Source organism: Etheostoma cragini, chromosome 12 (assembly GCF_013103735.1).
Source record: "Etheostoma cragini isolate CJK2018 chromosome 12, CSU_Ecrag_1.0, whole genome shotgun sequence".
Taxonomy (NCBI): Eukaryota; Metazoa; Chordata; class Actinopteri; order Perciformes; family Percidae; genus Etheostoma; species Etheostoma cragini.
The window spans coordinates 24,411,651-24,431,714 of record NC_048418.1 but is presented as its reverse complement, the minus strand read 5'-3'; the positions used below and the strand labels follow the sequence as shown (position 1 = coordinate 24,431,714).

The window sequence follows — 20,064 nt, the reverse complement described above, 5'->3', positions numbered from 1 at the left end:
CATAGAGTGAGAGGGAGACAGGGATACACAGAGAGAGAGTGAGAGAGAGAGGGAGAGGGCGAGAGAGGCAGGGATACATAGAGTGAGAGGGAGACAGGGATACACAGAGAGAGAGTGAGAGAGAGAGGGAGACAGCTACAGAGAGAGGGGGAGAGAGAGAGGGATAGGCAGGCAAAGATACAGAGAGAGAGAGGGAGACAGGGATACACAAAGAGAGAGAGAGACACAGAAATAGAGAGAGAGACAGGGATACAGGGGGAGAGAGAGAGAGAGAGGGATAATGGGAGCCAGAGGGAGAGGAGTGTACGATGGCTGAGATGGTTCAACACAAATACAAAAACTTCTGCGTTTGCGTTAACCTGTCTCGGCCACGGGGACGAGACGGGGAGGCTGGAGAGGCCAGAGAAGACTCCCACGGGACATTTGAACAAGAAGACAGTGAGCATCAGAGCAGCTAAACGGCAACAGAGACAGAAACAACCAGCACACAAAAAGAACAAGAGAGCGGGAATACAAGGCGTCCATTTAAAGGCTCGTTCATCTGCGTGATGGGGATAATTACAGATGCCCCTCCAGTCCTTCCCAGCTCTCTCCCTCACCTCAGCCCTTCGTCTCTTTGTGTGACGGCAAACGAGACAGGGTGATTTAAATGCATTAGCCGAGTGTTTTCCCCGTGGAAGGCCCACAGATCGCGTCAGGGCCGGGAGTCTTTTGTTGGCTGCTGACGGCGAGTGCTGAGCAGTATCTTTAAAAGCCTGGCCCTTGTCCTCTCAGGGACACATTACAGCGCACTAGGTTGTTGTACTTGTCTGTGTCCTCCCGTGTCTTTGTTAAAAGCAGGTCGATTACACACGCAGTTACATTAGGTGGCTTAGTGAATTTCTCGGCAACACTATCCGAATGGAGGCACGTGCAGGCGTAATAGCACCGGCGCCAACGTCATTGTCATAGAAGAAAGCTCAGTGTTCATCTGGCATTATCTCCCAGGCTGCAAACAAATATGAGATATGTTGGACTGACATACGTGGGACAGCAAATTCTCCTGCAGCGTGAGGAGGAAATTTCATTGCTATGCAAATCCTTCCCAAGATACCACAAAAACACTTTTCCTAACACTGAGTAGGTGGTGCAGACAACCCTGCGGCGGAGAGGTTTCAATACCCCACCAAAGAATTCATATCTATTAGAAAATGGGATTTGATTGTTTCCAGAAGAATCGCCTCGCAAGAAAATGTGCTTCGAAAGCGGCCGGGGTGGTTCAGTGGGTAGAGCAGGCGCACGTATACTTTTAGGCTAACGCCTCGACAAGGAGGTTCAGGGTTCAAGTCGGACCTGGGATGATGTCCTGCATGTCTCCCCCTCTCTCTCTCCTCTCTATTAAAGGCGGAAAAGGCCAAAAAACAATCTCAAAAAATAAAAATGTGCCTTGAAATGAAGTGAAACCAAAAAACCTGGCTTCCCTTACACACACACACACACCATAACTTATTAGACGAGGCGAGGGACACATATATGTCCTGACCTCTGACCTCGGACTGTCAAAAGGACTGGTTACATCAACACACACGACTGCAGCACACGTGCACTAACACACACGGTTATTGAGTTAGAGCTAGCTTGTTAATCGTGCTTGCCATGGTCTATTTATTCTCTCCGGAGTGATAAGACTCAGGGAGCAGACGCATGAGGTCATGAAGATCACCGAGGTCAACCGCTTTGCTGCGTCAGACTGACTGTAAATAAAGTTTCAGTCCAGGATCCCCTGTCAAATAACCCCAGCAAGAGATCCAGCTCAACAGCCGGCGCGTGATGATTGAGATGCAGCCCGAGTTCTGCCACAATCTGTGCACATTACCAGTCTGCAAGCTGCAGAGAACAACTTCTGTTCCTTTTCACTTGTCTCAAGGCCCAACTGCCGGGTTTTCTTGGCGTCTCGGCTGCTGCTTCTCCAAAACAACTGAAATTGCATTGTGTGCACCGATTTCCAAGCATGCGGTGATGAATATCTATGTTTCCATTTTCCTTTTGGGGAAGAAGCGAGCCCCGTGGGGACAGGTGATGGTGTGAGTCTCATGTACAGCCCACAGACACACACACACACACTGCACGCGCCATCTGTGGAGTTTTACGATTCAATAATCTGCTTCCTAAGGCATACCTTTTCCTCTCCTACAACACAAACACACATCAGTAAGCACTTTCTCACACACACTCGTACAACTCTCCAATACTCAGTGGGGAAATTAGATATTCAGCTTTGACGAACACACACACTCCGAAAAAAACAGAAAAAACTGTGAGATGCCTCAAAGCAACTGCAACATTTTTCTCTGCCTGCAATAACTGTCCTCCCACACACACACACACACACACGCACACGCACACGCACACGCACTCAGTAACCTAAATAAACAGAGTTGTTATAATTCCATTCTTAGTTTCATAGCCAAATTCACATTGCTGTGCTGAAATGCTTCTGCACACACACACACAGACGCACACGCACGCACACACGCACGCATGCACACACACACACACACACACACACACACACACACACAAAAAGTATCAGCATCCCCCATAAAAATATTTTTTTCAATGCAAATTTTACATAACAAAAAGTAGTGAAAACCTTTCACATTACGGCACAACTCTTTATACCTCACACACACACACATTCCCATCCATACAAACTTACTGATACATCCCAAACATGCCCCCCCCCCCAGGGCCCTGACTCACGTTGGCAGACGTCCTTGTTCTCCTCGAAGCCCGGCTTGCACACACACCTCCCGATGGGAACCAGCCAGCCTCCGTCCGCGCTGCAGTACATCTTCGGAGCCTCAAACTCCTCCGAGGCATTCACACACACACCGTGGACCTCCACCAGCGCTGTGTCTCCGCCCGTTATCGTGTCGGGGAACTGGGCCAAGTTGAGCACAGTGAGGGGACACTTCTTGTAGAAGACCCGGACTGAGACCAGAGCGATGCAGGCACCAAGGTCCTGGAAGGCCAGGTAGAAGCCCTTTTTACTCAGGTTGCTGATGTCCCGCACCTCCGTGTTCAGCTTCATCACGCGGTCCCCGACGTCCACCTGCAGACGAAGCACATTTCACATCTCAGTGACTGAAAGGCAGAAATAATGATGTCCTCAAAATCCTGACCATTTTTTAACCCTTGTGCTGTCTTCTCGTCAAACATGCTAAAAAAACGTCAACACTATAATCGCTTTTATTTGACATTTTTTGCGACGTTTTCAACTTGTTTTGCGCTTTTTTAATGTTTTTTTTATCATCAGAATCAGAATCAGCTTTATTCGCCAGGTATGACAAACACACGAGGAATTGGACTTAGGTTGTAGCAAGCCTCCGTCTGTCTACATAAATATTTGTACTTATGTGGACATTTTCAGCGCTTATTTCAGAGGCCCATTTTTTGTGATAAAAAAACTGAAAATGGGTCAAATTTGACCCGAGGACAACATGAGGGTTAAAGATAATTAAGATAATTCAGAGTTTAAATAGGACCCACATTCAAACCCAGAGTTTATTTCTTAGAGTTGGTGGCAAATGTTATATATTATATATATTTAATTTTGGAATTCTGTTAGAGAATCGGATGGCCACATACACACAGACAGATTACACTACATAAGTATAGAAAACACAGTGCAGGGGATAGCCAGCATTCAGCTGCAATGGGAAAGAATTGAATTCATTATTTTTTCCTTTTAAAGAAGGAGGATGAAGAGTAAAAATCCTCATAGAAGACAAAGAAAACATTGGGCAGATGTCAGAACTAGCAATATTCACTTTAGTGATAATTACAAGGTAATGTGGAAACCTGTGTGTGTGTGTGTGTGTGTGTGTGTGTGTGTGTGTGTGTCCATACCTGAGTGAAACTCTCATCTGCAGCAATAGTATCGATCTTGACATACTGGCTTTCCTTGATGAACCACAGGTTGGCATTGTTGGACTCATAGTAGTACATGTTGAATGTCTGCAAGACAAACGTCCATCACCTTTCAGATGCTAGAAAGGAAACGTCTCAGACAAAACAGAATAACACACGGGAGGTACTGGACTAAGTGAGAAGGTCCATCCAATGTGAAGTTTTAATAAGGTTCCCATGGCTCCCTGGCTTTTCTGCTGCTACTTTTCAAATCTCAGTCCATCTGTCTCGATGGCCAGTCAGCAACCCTGTCTGCACTTCCATGAAGTGCAGCTCTGCTCTGTCTCATATTATCTCCACTACTCATTCTGGAGATGTAATGAGAGTGGAAAGGGTGCAGAGGGCACACAAAGTAGAGAGAAATGAAAACAGAGGAGCAGTGATATCGGGCTGATATGAGAGGACCGGGTACAATAAAAAAAAAAAAAAATATATATATATATATATATATATATATATATATATATATATATATATTAGAAGTTCAAATATACGAGGAGCCACAAAAGAAGCCTCTAGAGCATTTTCTGTTTCACTCTCTGTTTGCTATTCTCTCATGTCATTCTTTTCCTGCCTTTTGTCTATGTATCAAAATGAACTTCCATCTTTGTGTGTGAGTGAGTAATGAATAGATAACATTATGAAAAATGTTCAAAAGGCCATTTTTGCAGCACTGCAGTTCCATGTAGTATTATGTGCAGAGTAAGCATTGATTTCATACTAATAGCAAACACAAAAACTACCACTACACATTTATTAAGACTATGAAACCACGCTGTGACACTGAAATCATCCAATATTCAGTGAAATGTGGGGACACAAGTCCTTCCCTAACAATGATTTAATGTTTATTTCATAAGTATTATGCAAACTGGCTTCATGCTTGCTTCTCATACTTTAATGTATTTTTGCTGTCTGGAGATTTTGTGCTGCAGTAATGAGGAAGCAGCAGAGGCAAACAGCACGGTATAACTGCATCAGATGAAGTATGAAGATCAGGCAGGTTTAATTGTAAATGCTGAGAAGTGTTATTGAAGTTAATTCGCTGATTTAGTTGATTAGCTGAGCCCGCTAAACCAAGTGTTTGATTGCATGTGCTCTTAGGGGAATTTATTCCGATTTGTAATTAAACCATTTTCATGACAAATACAATATGTCCCTGCTATGCTCGTCATACATTTGAGAAGGGAAGGATGTAAGAAATACTGATTACATTAACGTGAACTCAATTTGATCCGAAAGACTAAAAGCACCGCTCAGGGAACGATTCGGAGCCCTGCCGGAGTGATGTGTTACTTCTGAGGCAACCCGCACACTGCAAACAATGTCTGCCTCCACCCTGTTCCAAATCAAACGCACCCCGGTGCTATTGATCTCCAAAGCAGAAATGCGTCTTTTTTTTAATCTTGCTTCCCTCCACAAGAAGTTTCGAGTGAACACATCTACACACCAGAACCTGTAGAGCTCGTCAAAATCCCAAGCCTTGCTCACCAAGAGGGAAATGCAAAAGGAGGGCTTCCACTAGGGGTGCATGATAATATTGTCACGTAGCGCAATATTATATCAAAAGTGTCATGACAAGTATGCAATATTTTATTTGTGTGTACTTGTGTAGGTAGGTAGGTAGGTATGTAGGTAGATAGGTAGATAGATAGATACAGTCCCTTTACTTTGTAACTAAATTACATTATCCCGTTACATGGAAATAGGTATTCCACCAACAATGCCTGTGTGTGTGTGTGTGTGTGTGTGTGTAAGGATGCAGACCTCCTTGCAGGTACCCGGGACCCCAGGCAGGCTGTTGCAGTCCCTCAGGGTGAATTTGATCTCAATGTGGACACGCTGCGCTCCCTCTCGGCTGATGTGACGCGTCCTCAGCCAGTTGTTTTGGTTGGCCTCCATGACGTTACACACCTGGTAGGTCCTCATCGGGGTGTTCCTCTCATCCATCACGCTGATCTCCTCCCACTGAGGAGACATGAGACGAGTTTTTAGAGAAAAAGTAGGAATAAAAAGAAGCAAAGTGGGTCTACTAGATGAAAGAGTTAGTTGTTTATTTAACATGACATTTCTGATTGGACTTAGATGGAGAGCAAAAAGAAAGACATGGGATGAAGAAAGAAAGAAAGAAAGAAAATAGGAAAATACTGGGAGGGATGTGAGGACAAAGTCTTGGGTTGTCTTCACTTTGGGACCGTCTCGTGTCCCTCGGGTCAGGTTAACCCGTGACTTATTTGAGGTTTTAAAAACATTTCTGAAATAAAAAATGTCTTTATAATCTAATACCAAATATGGTCTTTATCTCAATTTCAAACATTAGAGATAACATATATGTTTAGGGAATGCATCAGTCTCTACTAGAAGACAATTAAAAATGGAAGTGTGTTTTTTTTTTGTCATAAGGTTATAATTCAAGTTAAAAATCCACTGGAAAAAACATAAGTGATCATATCTAGAATAGTTTTCTGAATTGAGTCAGGAATACGTGTTCATCACAGAAAATAAGGTACAGCCGTTGACTTTCAGCTAGAAAAAAATTTATAGTAGTAACATTTTTCTTCTTGTAAAAATTTGAAATGGGTCAATTTCAGCCGAATACCATGCAAGTGTTAAAAAAGAGAGGGAAGATAGGTGAAGGGAATGGGTGAGCAGGATGAGGAGAGGGAGGAAGGAAAAGAGGGTGCCAAAGAGAAGAGGTGAGTGTTCGGGGAGTGTTTGAGTTGACGGGGAAATCCCTTCAACTTCAACATACATTTCAAATCCACGAGCAAGAGGTAGAGCGACGTTCAGCAGCGCGGGGCCGGCTCGACAACAGCACCCCTCAGCTGCGGGATGGTCGTAGTTCATCGGCAATCAATGAACAAAGGAGATCTCAGTCCAAAGACCGCTTCAGGGAAACTGGGCCCCCGTTCACTGAGCTGTGGTTTCGGTGCAAACCAACGTACGCCTGCATGTTCTGTTTCCACGGCTGGGTGAATATGAGTGACAATCTGAGTCCAGATGACTGACGGACTGTCTTTGTCCATGCTGCACGTGTGCATACAGTGAGCCTGTTTTTCTAAAGTGAACGCGTGATTTAGCGCTTAAGAGGTAGGAGTGTGTGTATGAGGGAGAGAGACGGAGTAGGTTGGACAGAGCTACTTTGTCTCCCGTCATCTGCTACCATCTGTTTCCACTTCTGACTAAGGCAGTAATTGAGAACACTTCTCGCATGAGCAGGAAAACATTTCTATCGCACACGCGCGCAGGCACACACAAACACACACACGTGCACACTGGATGAGTCCCAGTTTGTGGTGAGGGATGAGAGGACCACCATCTTTGTTCTGAGCTCCAGTCATCATCTTGAAAACTGAAGCTCTGGAGTGATGAGCACATATCACCTTACAGTAGTCCGACCATGTAAACACAGACCCTGTGCAGACATGATAAACACGCACACACACTTGCATGTGCACACACACACCTGCCCACACCAAGACCTACGGGGGTCATCTGCCTGTCAACCCTGACGTGTTAGTTAAAATCCAAATGAAAGTCAAACGGTGGACGACCGAAGAAAAGAGAGAAGACAGGCTAATAAAAAGCAAATAAAAGAGAAACTAAGCTAAGCTTGGATTCCTGAGGTTAATCTGATGTGACGGCCCAACAACTCGGCAAAAGCTCGACGCGTTTCACCTCCGAGTCCTGAGCGCTAAAACAGACCCACGTCAAAAAAAAAGACTTGCACTCTCTCTCCAACTCTCTCTCGCACACTCAGATACTTCTAATCCCCCCCAGCCTCCGCTGAAACATCTACTGTGTAGGAATTGGAGCTAAAAAAAAGAGCCCTCTCTTGTTCATGACCCAGCATCGCTTCAGAACTGCAGAAACGGAGAGAAGGAAGAAAAGGGAGCAGAAGAAGAAGCAGGAGACGAGGCTGCTGCAGCCAGCTGACACAAGTGTCCCTGACAGCCAGTTCAGAGTGTAAATATTACACATATAAAGGATGTATCACTGGAGTCTCGCTCGACATTATGTGCCCACAACAACAGAGCGCTCTCGATTTAATTAAAAGAACAAAACACAAGACAGAGGGAGAAAAAGAGAGAGAGGAGAGAGAGGAACGAATGTTGTTAAATTACAGGCGCGCCTGGCAGCTAAATGGACCCATCTGTGTAGAGCCGAGACCAGTCGGACATCACAGGACGGTCGCACACCCCCACCCACTCACGCACGCGCACACACACACACACACACACACACACACACAAAGCTGAGTCCCCAGGGAGTGGTGATTAAAGCATTTATGGGACTAGTCATTGAGGGATAAAGAGGGCTTTATGATGTCTTTGTTTATTTCTTTGTAGGCAGTTTGGAGTGGCTGGATTACTGCCACTTCCTGTTGCGCGACTTATTTCCCTAGTTGGTGAGTCTGTTCACTGTCACACTTGCCTGCCCGGTGTAATGCACAGGTGTGTTTGGAAACATGAAAACAACCCGCTCGCCCGCATATTGGCCGATGATACGCGAGCCACACGAGAGAAAAATCGACCGAAAAACACAACTCGGAAAATGTTTTGATAGGCTGAAGAGTTTAAGCTCCCTTTCTCTCTTACTCTAGAGTGGAAACGCACGCACGCACGCCCGCACACACACACACACACACACACACAGTGTTCAGTCTGAACGCTAATTAACATTAATAACCCTCCTTCCTGAACCCTCAATCACCTCGGCCAATCAGCCCGCTTGATTGCTTTGAAGTGAAGCAGCGGCGTCGGCTCGGGGTTTAAGTTCAGCCATTCACCAGCTCAACATGATATCCCTTCTTCTGCAATCATCTGATGGCTACACCTACGAGGACTACGAGGACTAGATTGGCTCCAGAACTCTGTTATGGGGGGGTTGGGGTGGCGAGAGGAAGGAAGGGAAAAACAGAGATGTATGATGGAGAAACAGGAAGGGGTGGGTGGGGGAGAACAGAGGGCTGAGGTGCCTCTGGGGGAGTGGAGATGTCGTGGGGCCCCTTCATTTTCAGACATCATTAAGACGTATCTGTTTTGTGTCCCTCACGAGTAACACCCCAGCCCGGTGACAGAAGTGGGTCGCTCCACGCAGTCTCAGGCACATCCGGCCCTGCACGGCTTGGATTAAGCCTGACCTGCGGGGGTCAAGTGGGGTTTTGGACTAATTTAGGTAGACAGTGGTCTCAGTTTGGTGGGAATTGCCTCTTGTTGAGACCAATCTTGGTCTAAAGTTCAAAGGTCAACTAGATAATCCTCCTGTTATGAAACATAAGACCCTTCTCACAGCACCGGCACCTTTTCTTCTCTCAGTCTGTCACTCTCCTATCACACTCCGTCCTTCTTCTTTTCCTTTACATTAGGTCCATTTCTGTTAATAAGTCCTTGCCATATTTCTCTTGACATATGTATAATTCTATTAAATAAACAGGAGGGTTGCCAACAGGATTGGCAGCCTCTACTCGTCTCTATACTGCTCACGTCCATACCAAAATTCAAGCAGTGTTGGCAGGGTGGTTTTACTCAGAAAGGTTTTTAATTTGTATATTAATAATATTAATTTGCTGACCCTTTAGCATACGTCCATAAATTAATGCTTACACCTGTTTTTGCAACTCACTGACCTACACTAGTAGAGTTTGGACGAAGTATTGTAATTTGATAGTATTGAGGGTTGAGATCTTCCTTTGGCTTCTTTAAAAAAACACTAATAATGAGTAAAACACCTCTAGAGACAATATATCATGAGACATGTCTGAAAAAGAATGCACATCACATGTCATTCTGCCATTAATTTCATTAGTAAAGAAGAACATAACATGTATTTTCTGCATTTCCTGCGTCGGCTCTGTTACGCTGGAAACGGATGTGATGCAGCCGCCGTCGGCGATACCGTGCAGACAGAAAATAAGTAGGTGAAAAGTTGATAAAATGAAATAGATAAAGCATTTTGATTCTAGGGGAAAGAATTGATTTAAAAAATCCTGGCAAAAACAAATCAATCACGATACATAAGCTTTAGTTTCACACCCTAAATACTGTATCAGGCATTTCCTTAGGTTCTCCACCATCATAGCTCATGACTATACACATGTAAACACGGAATATTAAATTCATTTATGAGTGATTTGACTAGTTCTATAACTCCTTTGGCAGAATCTGTCACTTTTGTTACTGCACTCGCGTTATATGGCTTCACTCCTGTTAGCTTCCCAGTGCCGATTTTTTATTTTATGGCATAGGTAACTGAAAGAAAAACTGTGCCTGTTGTGAGCCGAAGCAGCTATATTTCATCCAATTTAGCCTCTTGCATTTGTCTTTTAGCTGACAATGATGAGACTTAAAACAAAAAAAAAGAGGGCGGAGGATCATGTGTACCTAGGACTAAGACGACACCGCCTTCATGTACCACGAGGCGAAATAAGAACCATCACAGCCAAGACTTCACCAGCTTTTAGTCATTTAATAATGTCCATGGTCAGATAAAGCAGCTGATAATGCTAGTGCCTGACCCCAAAGTAAAGAAACTCAGAGAAAAGACTTGTTTTTACAATGATAGTGTGATCAAGGATCTATTTGTCACATTAATTTGACAGGGCGAGGTTGTGTGGAGCCATAGAGCCAGTTCCTTAGTTTCTGTACACATTCAGGGGGGAGAAGCTAGAACCCCACGATGTTGACAGCTCATGAAAAAAGATATACAGGATGGAGTTTAATATATATTTCACTTTCAAGCCAACACATTTCGTTGAGGGTAAACTAACAACACATGTGTCTTTCCGGGGCCATGATTAAGCCACCCCAAACTGAACCATATTTTCAATAAAAGTAACTTGTGTACTCTTTGGTTTTCAGAATTAGATTGAACCTTTTGGCTTAGCCACAGATGGAACACATTTAGTTCTTCTATAAGTACCTCGGTGGAAAAGAAAGAAACAATACGTCCACAAACATCCACGATATGGCCACCCAATCGGAGCATTTAAATAAAGAGAACTTGAAACCGTTGATTGCTTGAGAAAACATCCCTGCTTAGCCGCGCTCACTTCAGCTGCCTCTCTGCTGCGCACAACCATGAAACAGCGTGTGGCATCCTGCGATTTAACACACCGACGCTGAATAGTGGAGGGGAAGTGGGAATCGCGGGGAAATAGAATTAATTCAGCGCCATTCATCAGCTCCTGCGCCAGAGTGACATACAGAACCCAATCCTATTTCTTCATTCAATGCACTTCATCGTTCTTCCTCTCTACGCCCTCGCCCTCTTCCTCTCCTCTCACTTCTGTGATGTCATTTTCAGATGTACGGTGGCTGCACTCCAGACTCCCCTGGTCCCTATACAGTACCTGCGAAAGGCTCGTTACATAACCCCCACCACCCACACACACACACACAATAACAAAAACATGTACACAACATCTCCTCTTACGTAAGAATATTTATTTATCTACCCCGTCCCTTAACTCCATCCCGAAAAAATCGCAACCCGTAATAAATGGAGGCTCCAGTGCCACAGCGCTTTCAGCACAGCGGAAATAATTTCTAAATTCCCCCCGCAGACTCCCGATTTAGCAAGGAGCGCTCAAGAACCCAGTGCTCTCTATAACACACACTCCAGTGCTGCCTCTGCTACTAGTCCCTGCTCCTTTCCCTGAAATAAAACATGTCAACACAACCCGCTAGTTGTGATCAAATTTATGCTGTCGGTGCCAGCTCCGGCATAAAGAGAGGATGCTTTTTGTCTGTGTGTGTGTGTGTGTGGGTTGTGCTGAATATACTCACCCCCTCATTAGGGTAAGCCTCCCAGCCCAGGTCGGCCAAGGCTGACATGGAGTCCAGCAACGTAACTGCAAGGACACAGAGGAGAGAGCATAAACACACACATACAGTACTTTAGTACGTTTATATCTCACTCCCCATTGTTTTCCACATCCAGTGAAGAGATATTGCTGTCTTGAAAGCATTACATGACATCAAAACCTTCCATATAATACAATCCAAGATGTTTTCATGTTTTATACAAGGGGGTGTTTTTTTATAAGTAGTGGTAAACCTATCATTTCAACTTTAAGAGGATTGTCCTGCAGCTGTTTTGTTTCAAGGGGACACAAAGTCAGTGCGTGGATGCACCGAGAGTGTATTTCATGTTACATTCTGGACATTAGTGGGTAATATCAACCACTCGCCCTGTAGGCTTGAAAAATGGCACTTGAGGCTCGTGCTCTCTAAGGAGAGAGGAGGCTGTGGTCGAGTTGTATTCAAAGTGGTTGCAATGGATTGTGTGGAAAGTTTTCATGCCACATAAAACAAATCTCAAACCAGACCGGCAGCGTACTCCACCACTCTGCTGTTCATCTCTGTTCTCATGATTTCACAAACAGTTTAATGTTTGCCAATAGAGGGCTAAATATATTGCTTTTGTCGTAATACTCATCTCCCTGTAAAGCCCACAAACAGGCACATGTGTTAGTTTGCACAAATTAGAGCCTGCAGCTGTTGTAGTGGTCCGAAAACGCTTCATCAAAGCTCAATCATTGGCTAAACACAGCGGGAGAGATTCAATTTAACATTTCACTTTTAAGAAATTGAAAGAATTCTATGAATCCAACCTCAAGCCCTGTTTTCCTTTCAAAGGTATTTTTCTCACTTCCCCTATGCATGCAGATGTTTTAGGGTGCAGATCTCTGAGATTTCTGCCCCCCAAATACAACAGAGCTGAATGTTATTCTATTTTTGGTACTCAGAGAGTCACTTCTCATACGACTCTGAGAAATAGACCTCATGAAAACAGTGGTCTGCTCTGTGGATTATCCAGACATTGTTTCTGGAGACAGATATCGCAAAACCTCGACACATAAAACTGAAACTATCTCCATGGCTGGATGACAGTAAGTGAGAAAATCTGTGTTTTTGTCATGTGTGTGTGAACCAGCCCTTCAACAACTTTAGATCCTCCATTTAATAAGGCAACTTTCAAGCTAAAGAGATTTTGTAGGAGTATCAGTGTCATCAAGGACATACATAAGTGCAGCAGTAGGATGGATGTAGATTCACACATGGTGCATCCTGTGTGTGTGCTCTCTGTGTGACAGGAGGAAGTGGAGGGGGGGTTGCAGGAAGGTGAGAATGAAAAAGTGAAGAGAGGAAGGTGGCAGGTTGACCAGTGGGAGGCAAATGAAAACCTGTTCAGATTCTGGATTGACCTTCTTCACCTGTGTGAGTTACTTGTTACTGTGTGTGCAAGTGTCTGTGTGTGTGTGTGTGTGTGTGTGTGTGTGTGTGCTTGTTAAGGCTTGGCTCAGTCAGGTCAGCCTAATCAAGCCTTCAACACCGCTGACCATCAATATTTAATCAGTATCCATCTGCAGACACTGCTGCTTCTCTCTTTCTTCTCACTGTGGCTCTTTCAGGTTATCCTCCGTCCATCAAAGTTTCTTTCAACCAATGCGTTCAACCCACAGATCCCAGATCAGACGGCCGAGTCGCTGACCTCACACAATTGGAACCGACTGCCTCACATAAAAGCACCAGACGTTCATATACCCTCCAATTTTAATGAGCAGTGACCTGGAAAAATATTCCAAAGTAAAAAAGAAAACAGAGTTTGCCCTCCTCAATGCAAATGAGGCTAATCATTCAATAGAAGAGGACTGAAAGTGCCTGTTTACGAACCCCTCTGTGTATCCATACTGCCTGTGGGTGTAACAAAGGGACTGTAAAATTGCTCCAACCTCCCATTTTCCTATCTTTCCCCCTTTTTTCTCTTCTCCCCGCACCCATGCTGTTCATCAGCCCTTAGTGAATCCCGGCCTCAGCTCAGCACACCGTGACAGCAAGGAGGCATGTCATGCTGTATTAGTGGGTGTGCATGTGAGTATGCACGTGTAAGGGCGCACACGGTGAGAAAACAGCGACAAAGAAAATAGTGCACACGGTGTATTTAAAGCAAAGCGACAGAGAGAGGCTGCAAAGCAGAGCCGGGGTGAGAGAGGGAGAGTGAGATAGATTCAACGAGAGGGATGAGACAGAGAGTGGAGTGGTGCTGAGCAGCAAAAGGTCAGAGGCAGCCTCCAGTGTGTATTCACAGAGACTAAAGACCATTTAAATGGCTTTCCTCTGTTTTTTGGGGGAAGGTTTGTCCTCATCCAAAGTCCAAAGAATGTTGTATGCTGTACAGATTGTAAAGCCCCCTGAGGAATATTTCAGATTTTTGATATTGGGCTTTATAAATAAAAAAACTGCTTTGGCATTTGAGTGGCGTATTGACAATTGTAGATAATATTATAATAATATGTGATTTCAAGACAACGCAGAGGCACACACATTGCCGCACTGACACACTCGGGAATAAAAGCTACCATCAAGAAACGTCATGGAATTGAGCAAAATTGCCTGTTTCACATAGTCAGTTGAGTTATGCCAATGATATTCAGTGTGACACACTTACTGCAATACCTTTCCTCATGTTTCACAGAGACTGGAACTGAGGGCAACCGCTCAAGTTACAAAACACATTCTCTCACCTCCCCGAGTGGTATTTTTAGTGCTTAAAACACTGATTAAATCCCATTTACATGCAGTTTCAGTTGGAGAAACGAGGTCCTGCTTTCTTCCCTTTTTAAAATGGCTGTTCTGCACAATATCCTGTGTGGTAAAGATGTGATTTTCACCTCTTTATTTGCGCTATGTATGTTTTTATTCAATCCAAACCACCCATTTACGGACTGCACAGAAGTTAGCTGTTAGCTAGCTAGCAACGTATGCACTGACTCTATAGAAACTTTATTAATATTTGTCATTTACAGCCACGGATTGCAAGTGTGTGTCTGTGTATGTTCATATGTATGATCTCAAAACTCATTTTCCTCCAGTCTATCGCCCATATTTCTCTGTACGGTATGTTTATGAAGTGTATTTAATAAATCATTGGAAAAAGTTGGGCTTGTTAATATATCGATATTAAATTGATATCATCATATGTTGTCAGGCTGTATTGTAGTAAAGTGATGTCATTTTCTGTCCTACCAGACTATTCTAGCTCTTCTGTTATTTTTACCTTTGCCCACTTAGTCATTATATCTACATTATTGAAGATTATTAGTCTTGAATCTCATTGTGAAGATATTTAGTTGAAGCACCAGTTTCATAATGTCGCCACAATATCGACATTGAGGTAATAGGGCGAGAATATCGCGATATCTGAGTTTCTCCATATCGCCCTGCCCTAGTGCACATTTTAGTGCAAACTCCCACGGCCTATATATGTTCTGAAAGACATTTGCTGCTGAATTTTTCAAAGGAATAGCGTAGCATCGCATGCAGACTGGAAGCGGGGGAAACTAGTCTTGCTCTGTTTAAAGTTAAAAAAATGTGCTATCTAGCATCTCTAAAGCTCAATAACACACAATAATAACACAGCCGGTAATGTACAAACTCCACAATCTGTCTTCTCACCTAACTCGGAGAGAACGCGTTAACACACTTAAACTAAAACTTTTCTTTTAGCTGTAACTTTCCAAAATTGTGAGCACCATGGCATTCCATCACTGTTATTACGGAGGCTGGCATCTCAGAGACATATCTAATAAAACCCAACTATCCACATGGCCGGAAAGGCCAACTTCTAGTGGTGAGCAAGATAATCATCATGGGAAAAACTTGCGCTAAAGTCTTATTAGCTGAGGTGTTATAGAAGCCATTACATATAAGGCAATTTTACCAGCCCACTGGGAAAACACACTCACATACACACACACACACACACACACACACAAACCCCCCCACACACACACACACACACACAAACCTACACATCAACACTTTTCCTCATCTCCTCACACCTCCTGTCAATCCCACTTATTACTAGTAATCAATGACTGGACTCATCAATTATGTATTAGCTATAGCTTCCTGTCTGCTGACACAGCCAGTATGCATATATCCTAGGTATGTGTGTGTACCTGTCTGGGTTTGTGTGTCATAGACGAGAATAGAAATTAAAGAAACTATGAGTGTGCAGAACATTAATTCCCCCAAGCAGAAACAAAGCCACACCTCTTATAATGGACTTATTATGAGAGGTGTGTCTCTAAAAGCTCTCTCTCACTCTTCTATTTCTCCAGGGATCTGGCTAAATTGTGCGTGTGTGTGCGTGCGTGCGTGTGTGACACGGACACACACACACACACACGCACACTCACACACACAATCTGCAGGTTGTCGAGCTGCTAAACATGACATATCATACCCACAGTGGAGCACCTCCCAAATTTCAAGGTTCAACATTCACTTATCGACATTATTCTTCACACTCAGTGAGAACAAAAATCAATCTGCTATGATGTCTTTCCCCGGCCTTTCTACCTAAAAACACCACTTACACTCACTCAGGGACAACTACAGATCAAATTTTACCCATGCTTTCATCGAGGGTTCATAATGATGTAATGTATCCTTAAATGCACACATCCATCCACATGGGACCTGATTACTGTGAGAGTTGTTCGATTACAGAGGGACATGCTGTCTCATTGATTTTCAGCACCAAACTGTGAGGGTTTACATCCTAGAGGAGGTGGAGGGTGTGAATTTGTAAATTCCTGGACAAATGCTGTAAAATGCTAGCACTATTAAACCGAGAAAAACCCAGAAAGAAACCCCCAAACATGTTATTTCTCTTTGTCTCTTCGTCTCCTTCTGTCTCCGTCGATTTTTCTTCTCACTCCTGTTTCCTCCCATTGGGCTCTCTGTCTCTCTCTCTTGCTCTCTCTCTCTCTCTTCCTCTCTCTGTCTGTCTCACTCTCTTTCTTGCCACTCTCTCTCTTTCTCTGGTCGGTATCCACTGCTTCAGCTGGGCTGCAAGAAGCTGTGATCCACATGCCAAGAATCAAACAGCGCTGCCAACAGCCAGACTGGCGCACAAAGAGACCAGGATGTTTACACACACACACACACACACACACACACACACACACACACACACACACACACACACACACACAAGTTGGTTGGTGCCAGGGCCACAAAAGAGAAAGACTGCTCAATAAGACCACCACACAGACTCAATATAGAGTACAATATGGAGCTACCTTATGAATTCATAAGATCATTTTCAGCTCAGAACACAAAATATTACATATGTAGATGTGAGCTATAACAACTGACACTACATGCAATTTGCTGAAACAACATATGTATGAGCCTATTTTTGTTTATCAGCTCAATAAGATATATATATATAACCCTTGTGTTGTCCTCGGGTCAAATTTGACCCATTTTAAAGTTTTTTACATCACAAATATGGGTTTCTTTGAACCAAAATGCCCAAATATAGTCCTAATATGGAGGCATGGATGTATGATGTATGGAACCCATACAACGTTCTTTGCAGGGAAAATGAGTGATTACATTCATTGAATTTTGGGTGTTTTATTACATTTTTGAAAATGGTTTTAAAACTGTTTCCTGACATAAACCAGTCTGTGATGCCTTAACCCTTCTGTTGTCTTCCCATCGAAAATGGAAAATGAACGCTTTTTCTTACGCTTTTTATCAATGTTATTCACTTTTTCTTACATATTTGTCCTTTTTTCAACGCTTTCAACGCTTTTTTCAATGTTTGTCACTTTTTTGGGGACATTTAACACTACGTAACACTAACTTACTGACTTTTGTTTGACATTTATTTATTTTTAATTTATGGTCCATAAACCTCATTAATAGGAAATGATGCCTACTGTTTGAGTTAGAAAAGCAGAAATTAGGAATTATTGAGACTAAAATTAAATGAATGGATGTTGATGATAATCACAGACTGGAATATGTCAACTTTTACTCAATACTATTTCAAAAACACCTCACCCCAAACGCCCCAAAATGAATGAAAGTAGAGATTTGTACTTGCCAAAGAGCGTTGATGGAATCAATCATGTTATTTTGGGCAATTGGGTAGATAAAAAGAACATTGATATAGGAAAACAGGTCAGTTTGACCCGAGGACAACATGAGAGATAAGATAAGAAAAGCGGCTGCTTGGGATATATTTTTAGCATTCAGTCATGAGATTGATATCTATCTTCTCTTCTGACCCTCAGCAAGAACGCTAATAAATGAAAGCATGCTTCCCTAAATATTAAACAATGAAACTAAATTCAGTTCATCAGAAAGATATTGCCACCAAGATTAAAGAGATATAAAGAGAAAGAGGCCTTTTTTAACAAAAACATTTAAAGCTTATGTTTCCACTGTATAGAATCCATCACTTCATTCATCATTATTCTAGTATTATTATTTTAGGATTTATGCATGACATATTTTTGAATTAGCATTTTTGCAAAAGTTTCATACACCCCGTTCAATACTCCAAAGTACCCCTAGGGGTACAAGTACCTCATGTGAGAAACACTGCTCTAGTACAACAAGGCTTTGCAGCTTGCTTTACCTAACGAGATGACTTACTGTACTCAGATGTAAACACACACACACACACACACACACTACACACACACACACACACTCATGCACCCAATATAAGTTCAAACACTACACAAACACATACACACACTCACACGTGCACCCAATATCAGTTCTAACACTGCACACACACACAAACACACACACACAAACACACATACACACAGACTCACACACATGCACCCAATATCAGTTCTAACACTGCACACACATACACACACACACAAACACACACAAACACACACACAAACACACATACACACACACACACATGCCCCCAATATCCCAGTATTAGTGCAGATCTTCCACTGCTTCCACTCCACTGAGAGTGCAGTTCAGCGATTGAGTGTTGTCAGGGCAACAAACGGGCCAACAGAGAGCAGGATGAAGGAGTTGGAAGAGTTGAGCTCTGAACTTTAGGAACAAATCACGTCGTATCAAGTTTGCAACTCCTTCAGTCTTGCTGTCTTTTCACCCTCGTCCTCTCTCCACTGATCCCCAAACCACTAGAGGCTTTCAATCAGTCCTTTCTCTCCGTTTCCTCCCTCCTTCTGCGCTCTCAACATTCACTCATGCCATTTTATTGAAGCTGTTAGTTTAAATTCGTCTTATCTCCAGTGACTTTTTCTTTCCATTATTTTTTATACACAAACCTTTTTTTCTACAATGCTTTTATTGGACTTTTTCCATTAAGACATAGTTTTGAGTGGGCGAAATATTGAATGCACACATGAATCCATCTTAAACCATGCATGTGTGTACGGGAAAGGGGCGACTTCATGGCCAGCAAGCTATTAAGGAATTTATTTGAAATTGTTTATTGATGATTCCCACATCCTCTGTGTTTTCAAACGGCCCATAGAGTAAAAAGTGAGATTTCTTTTGGGAGGACTCCCAAAAAAAAAGAGACAGGCCCTAAAACGTAGAGTTTCAAACAGAGGGTAAATACATTTTTTTATGTTGTAATCCAAAATATGAGCATGAACCTCAAAATGAGCATAATATCCCTTTTCACATGCAGTAAATGTGAAGTATGTTCTCCTTCATAATTGAACATATTGAGTTATAAACTGTAAATCTAAAGTTTGTGTTTCTTAGCTTGTCAAAGGCTTCATGCCAACAGTGTGTTCACAAATAGCGTTTAATGTCTACAGTCCTTCAACATCTTTAGTATTCATACATAAATTAGTTTAATACCATCTGTGCTCTTGTATTAAAAGCACTGGATGAACGTGTTCATGTATAATACCAAAAAAAGAGGTGTGAAGTGTTTGGAAGTATTACTCTTTCAGCCATTTTTTCACACGCTGAATTTTAGAGCTTCATTTTGAACTGCTTCGGTTAGCAGATATCAGGGAATGTGAGACATTATTTTACAGCAAAACGGCAAACATTTGTGTTCACACGTCTGATTGTCAGACTCTATTATGTGTGAGTGGGATGTGTTTCCCCCCAAAGTTGGCGTTTCACTCCAATCTGCAATCGCTTTCATTTCATTTTTCAGTGAGAGTTGTGTGCAGGACGAGATGGGATCCAGCACGATATCAGAGGAAATGTTATTCTTCTTTGAGTGTGATACTGTAGCTGTCTGCCAACTGAATGGGCCCATGAATAATTCAATGGATTTAAATGAAAT

General features: G+C 43.0%; 1 protein-coding gene across 2 annotated transcripts in view; it reads right to left on the bottom strand.

Moving 5' to 3' along the window:
• The window catches only part of epha4b (eph receptor A4b), a 66,826-nt gene extending 55,000 nt beyond the window's left edge, over nucleotides 1-11,826 (bottom strand). The window contains exons 1-4 of one of the 2 annotated variants that reach the window (XM_034888049.1): nucleotides 11,739-11,826; nucleotides 5,719-5,919; nucleotides 3,892-3,999; nucleotides 2,743-3,094 (exon numbers count right to left, since the gene is read on the bottom strand). In XM_034888049.1, coding sequence (XP_034743940.1) covers nucleotides 2,743-3,094; nucleotides 3,892-3,999; nucleotides 5,719-5,919; nucleotides 11,739-11,786 — 709 coding nt within the window. In that variant the 5' untranslated portion in view covers nucleotides 11,787-11,826. The remainder of the gene's footprint in view (nucleotides 1-2,742; nucleotides 3,095-3,891; nucleotides 4,000-5,718; nucleotides 5,920-11,738) is intronic. The other variant, XM_034888048.1, reaches the window with a different exon arrangement.
• Nucleotides 11,827-20,064: the final 8,238 nt, after the last annotated feature.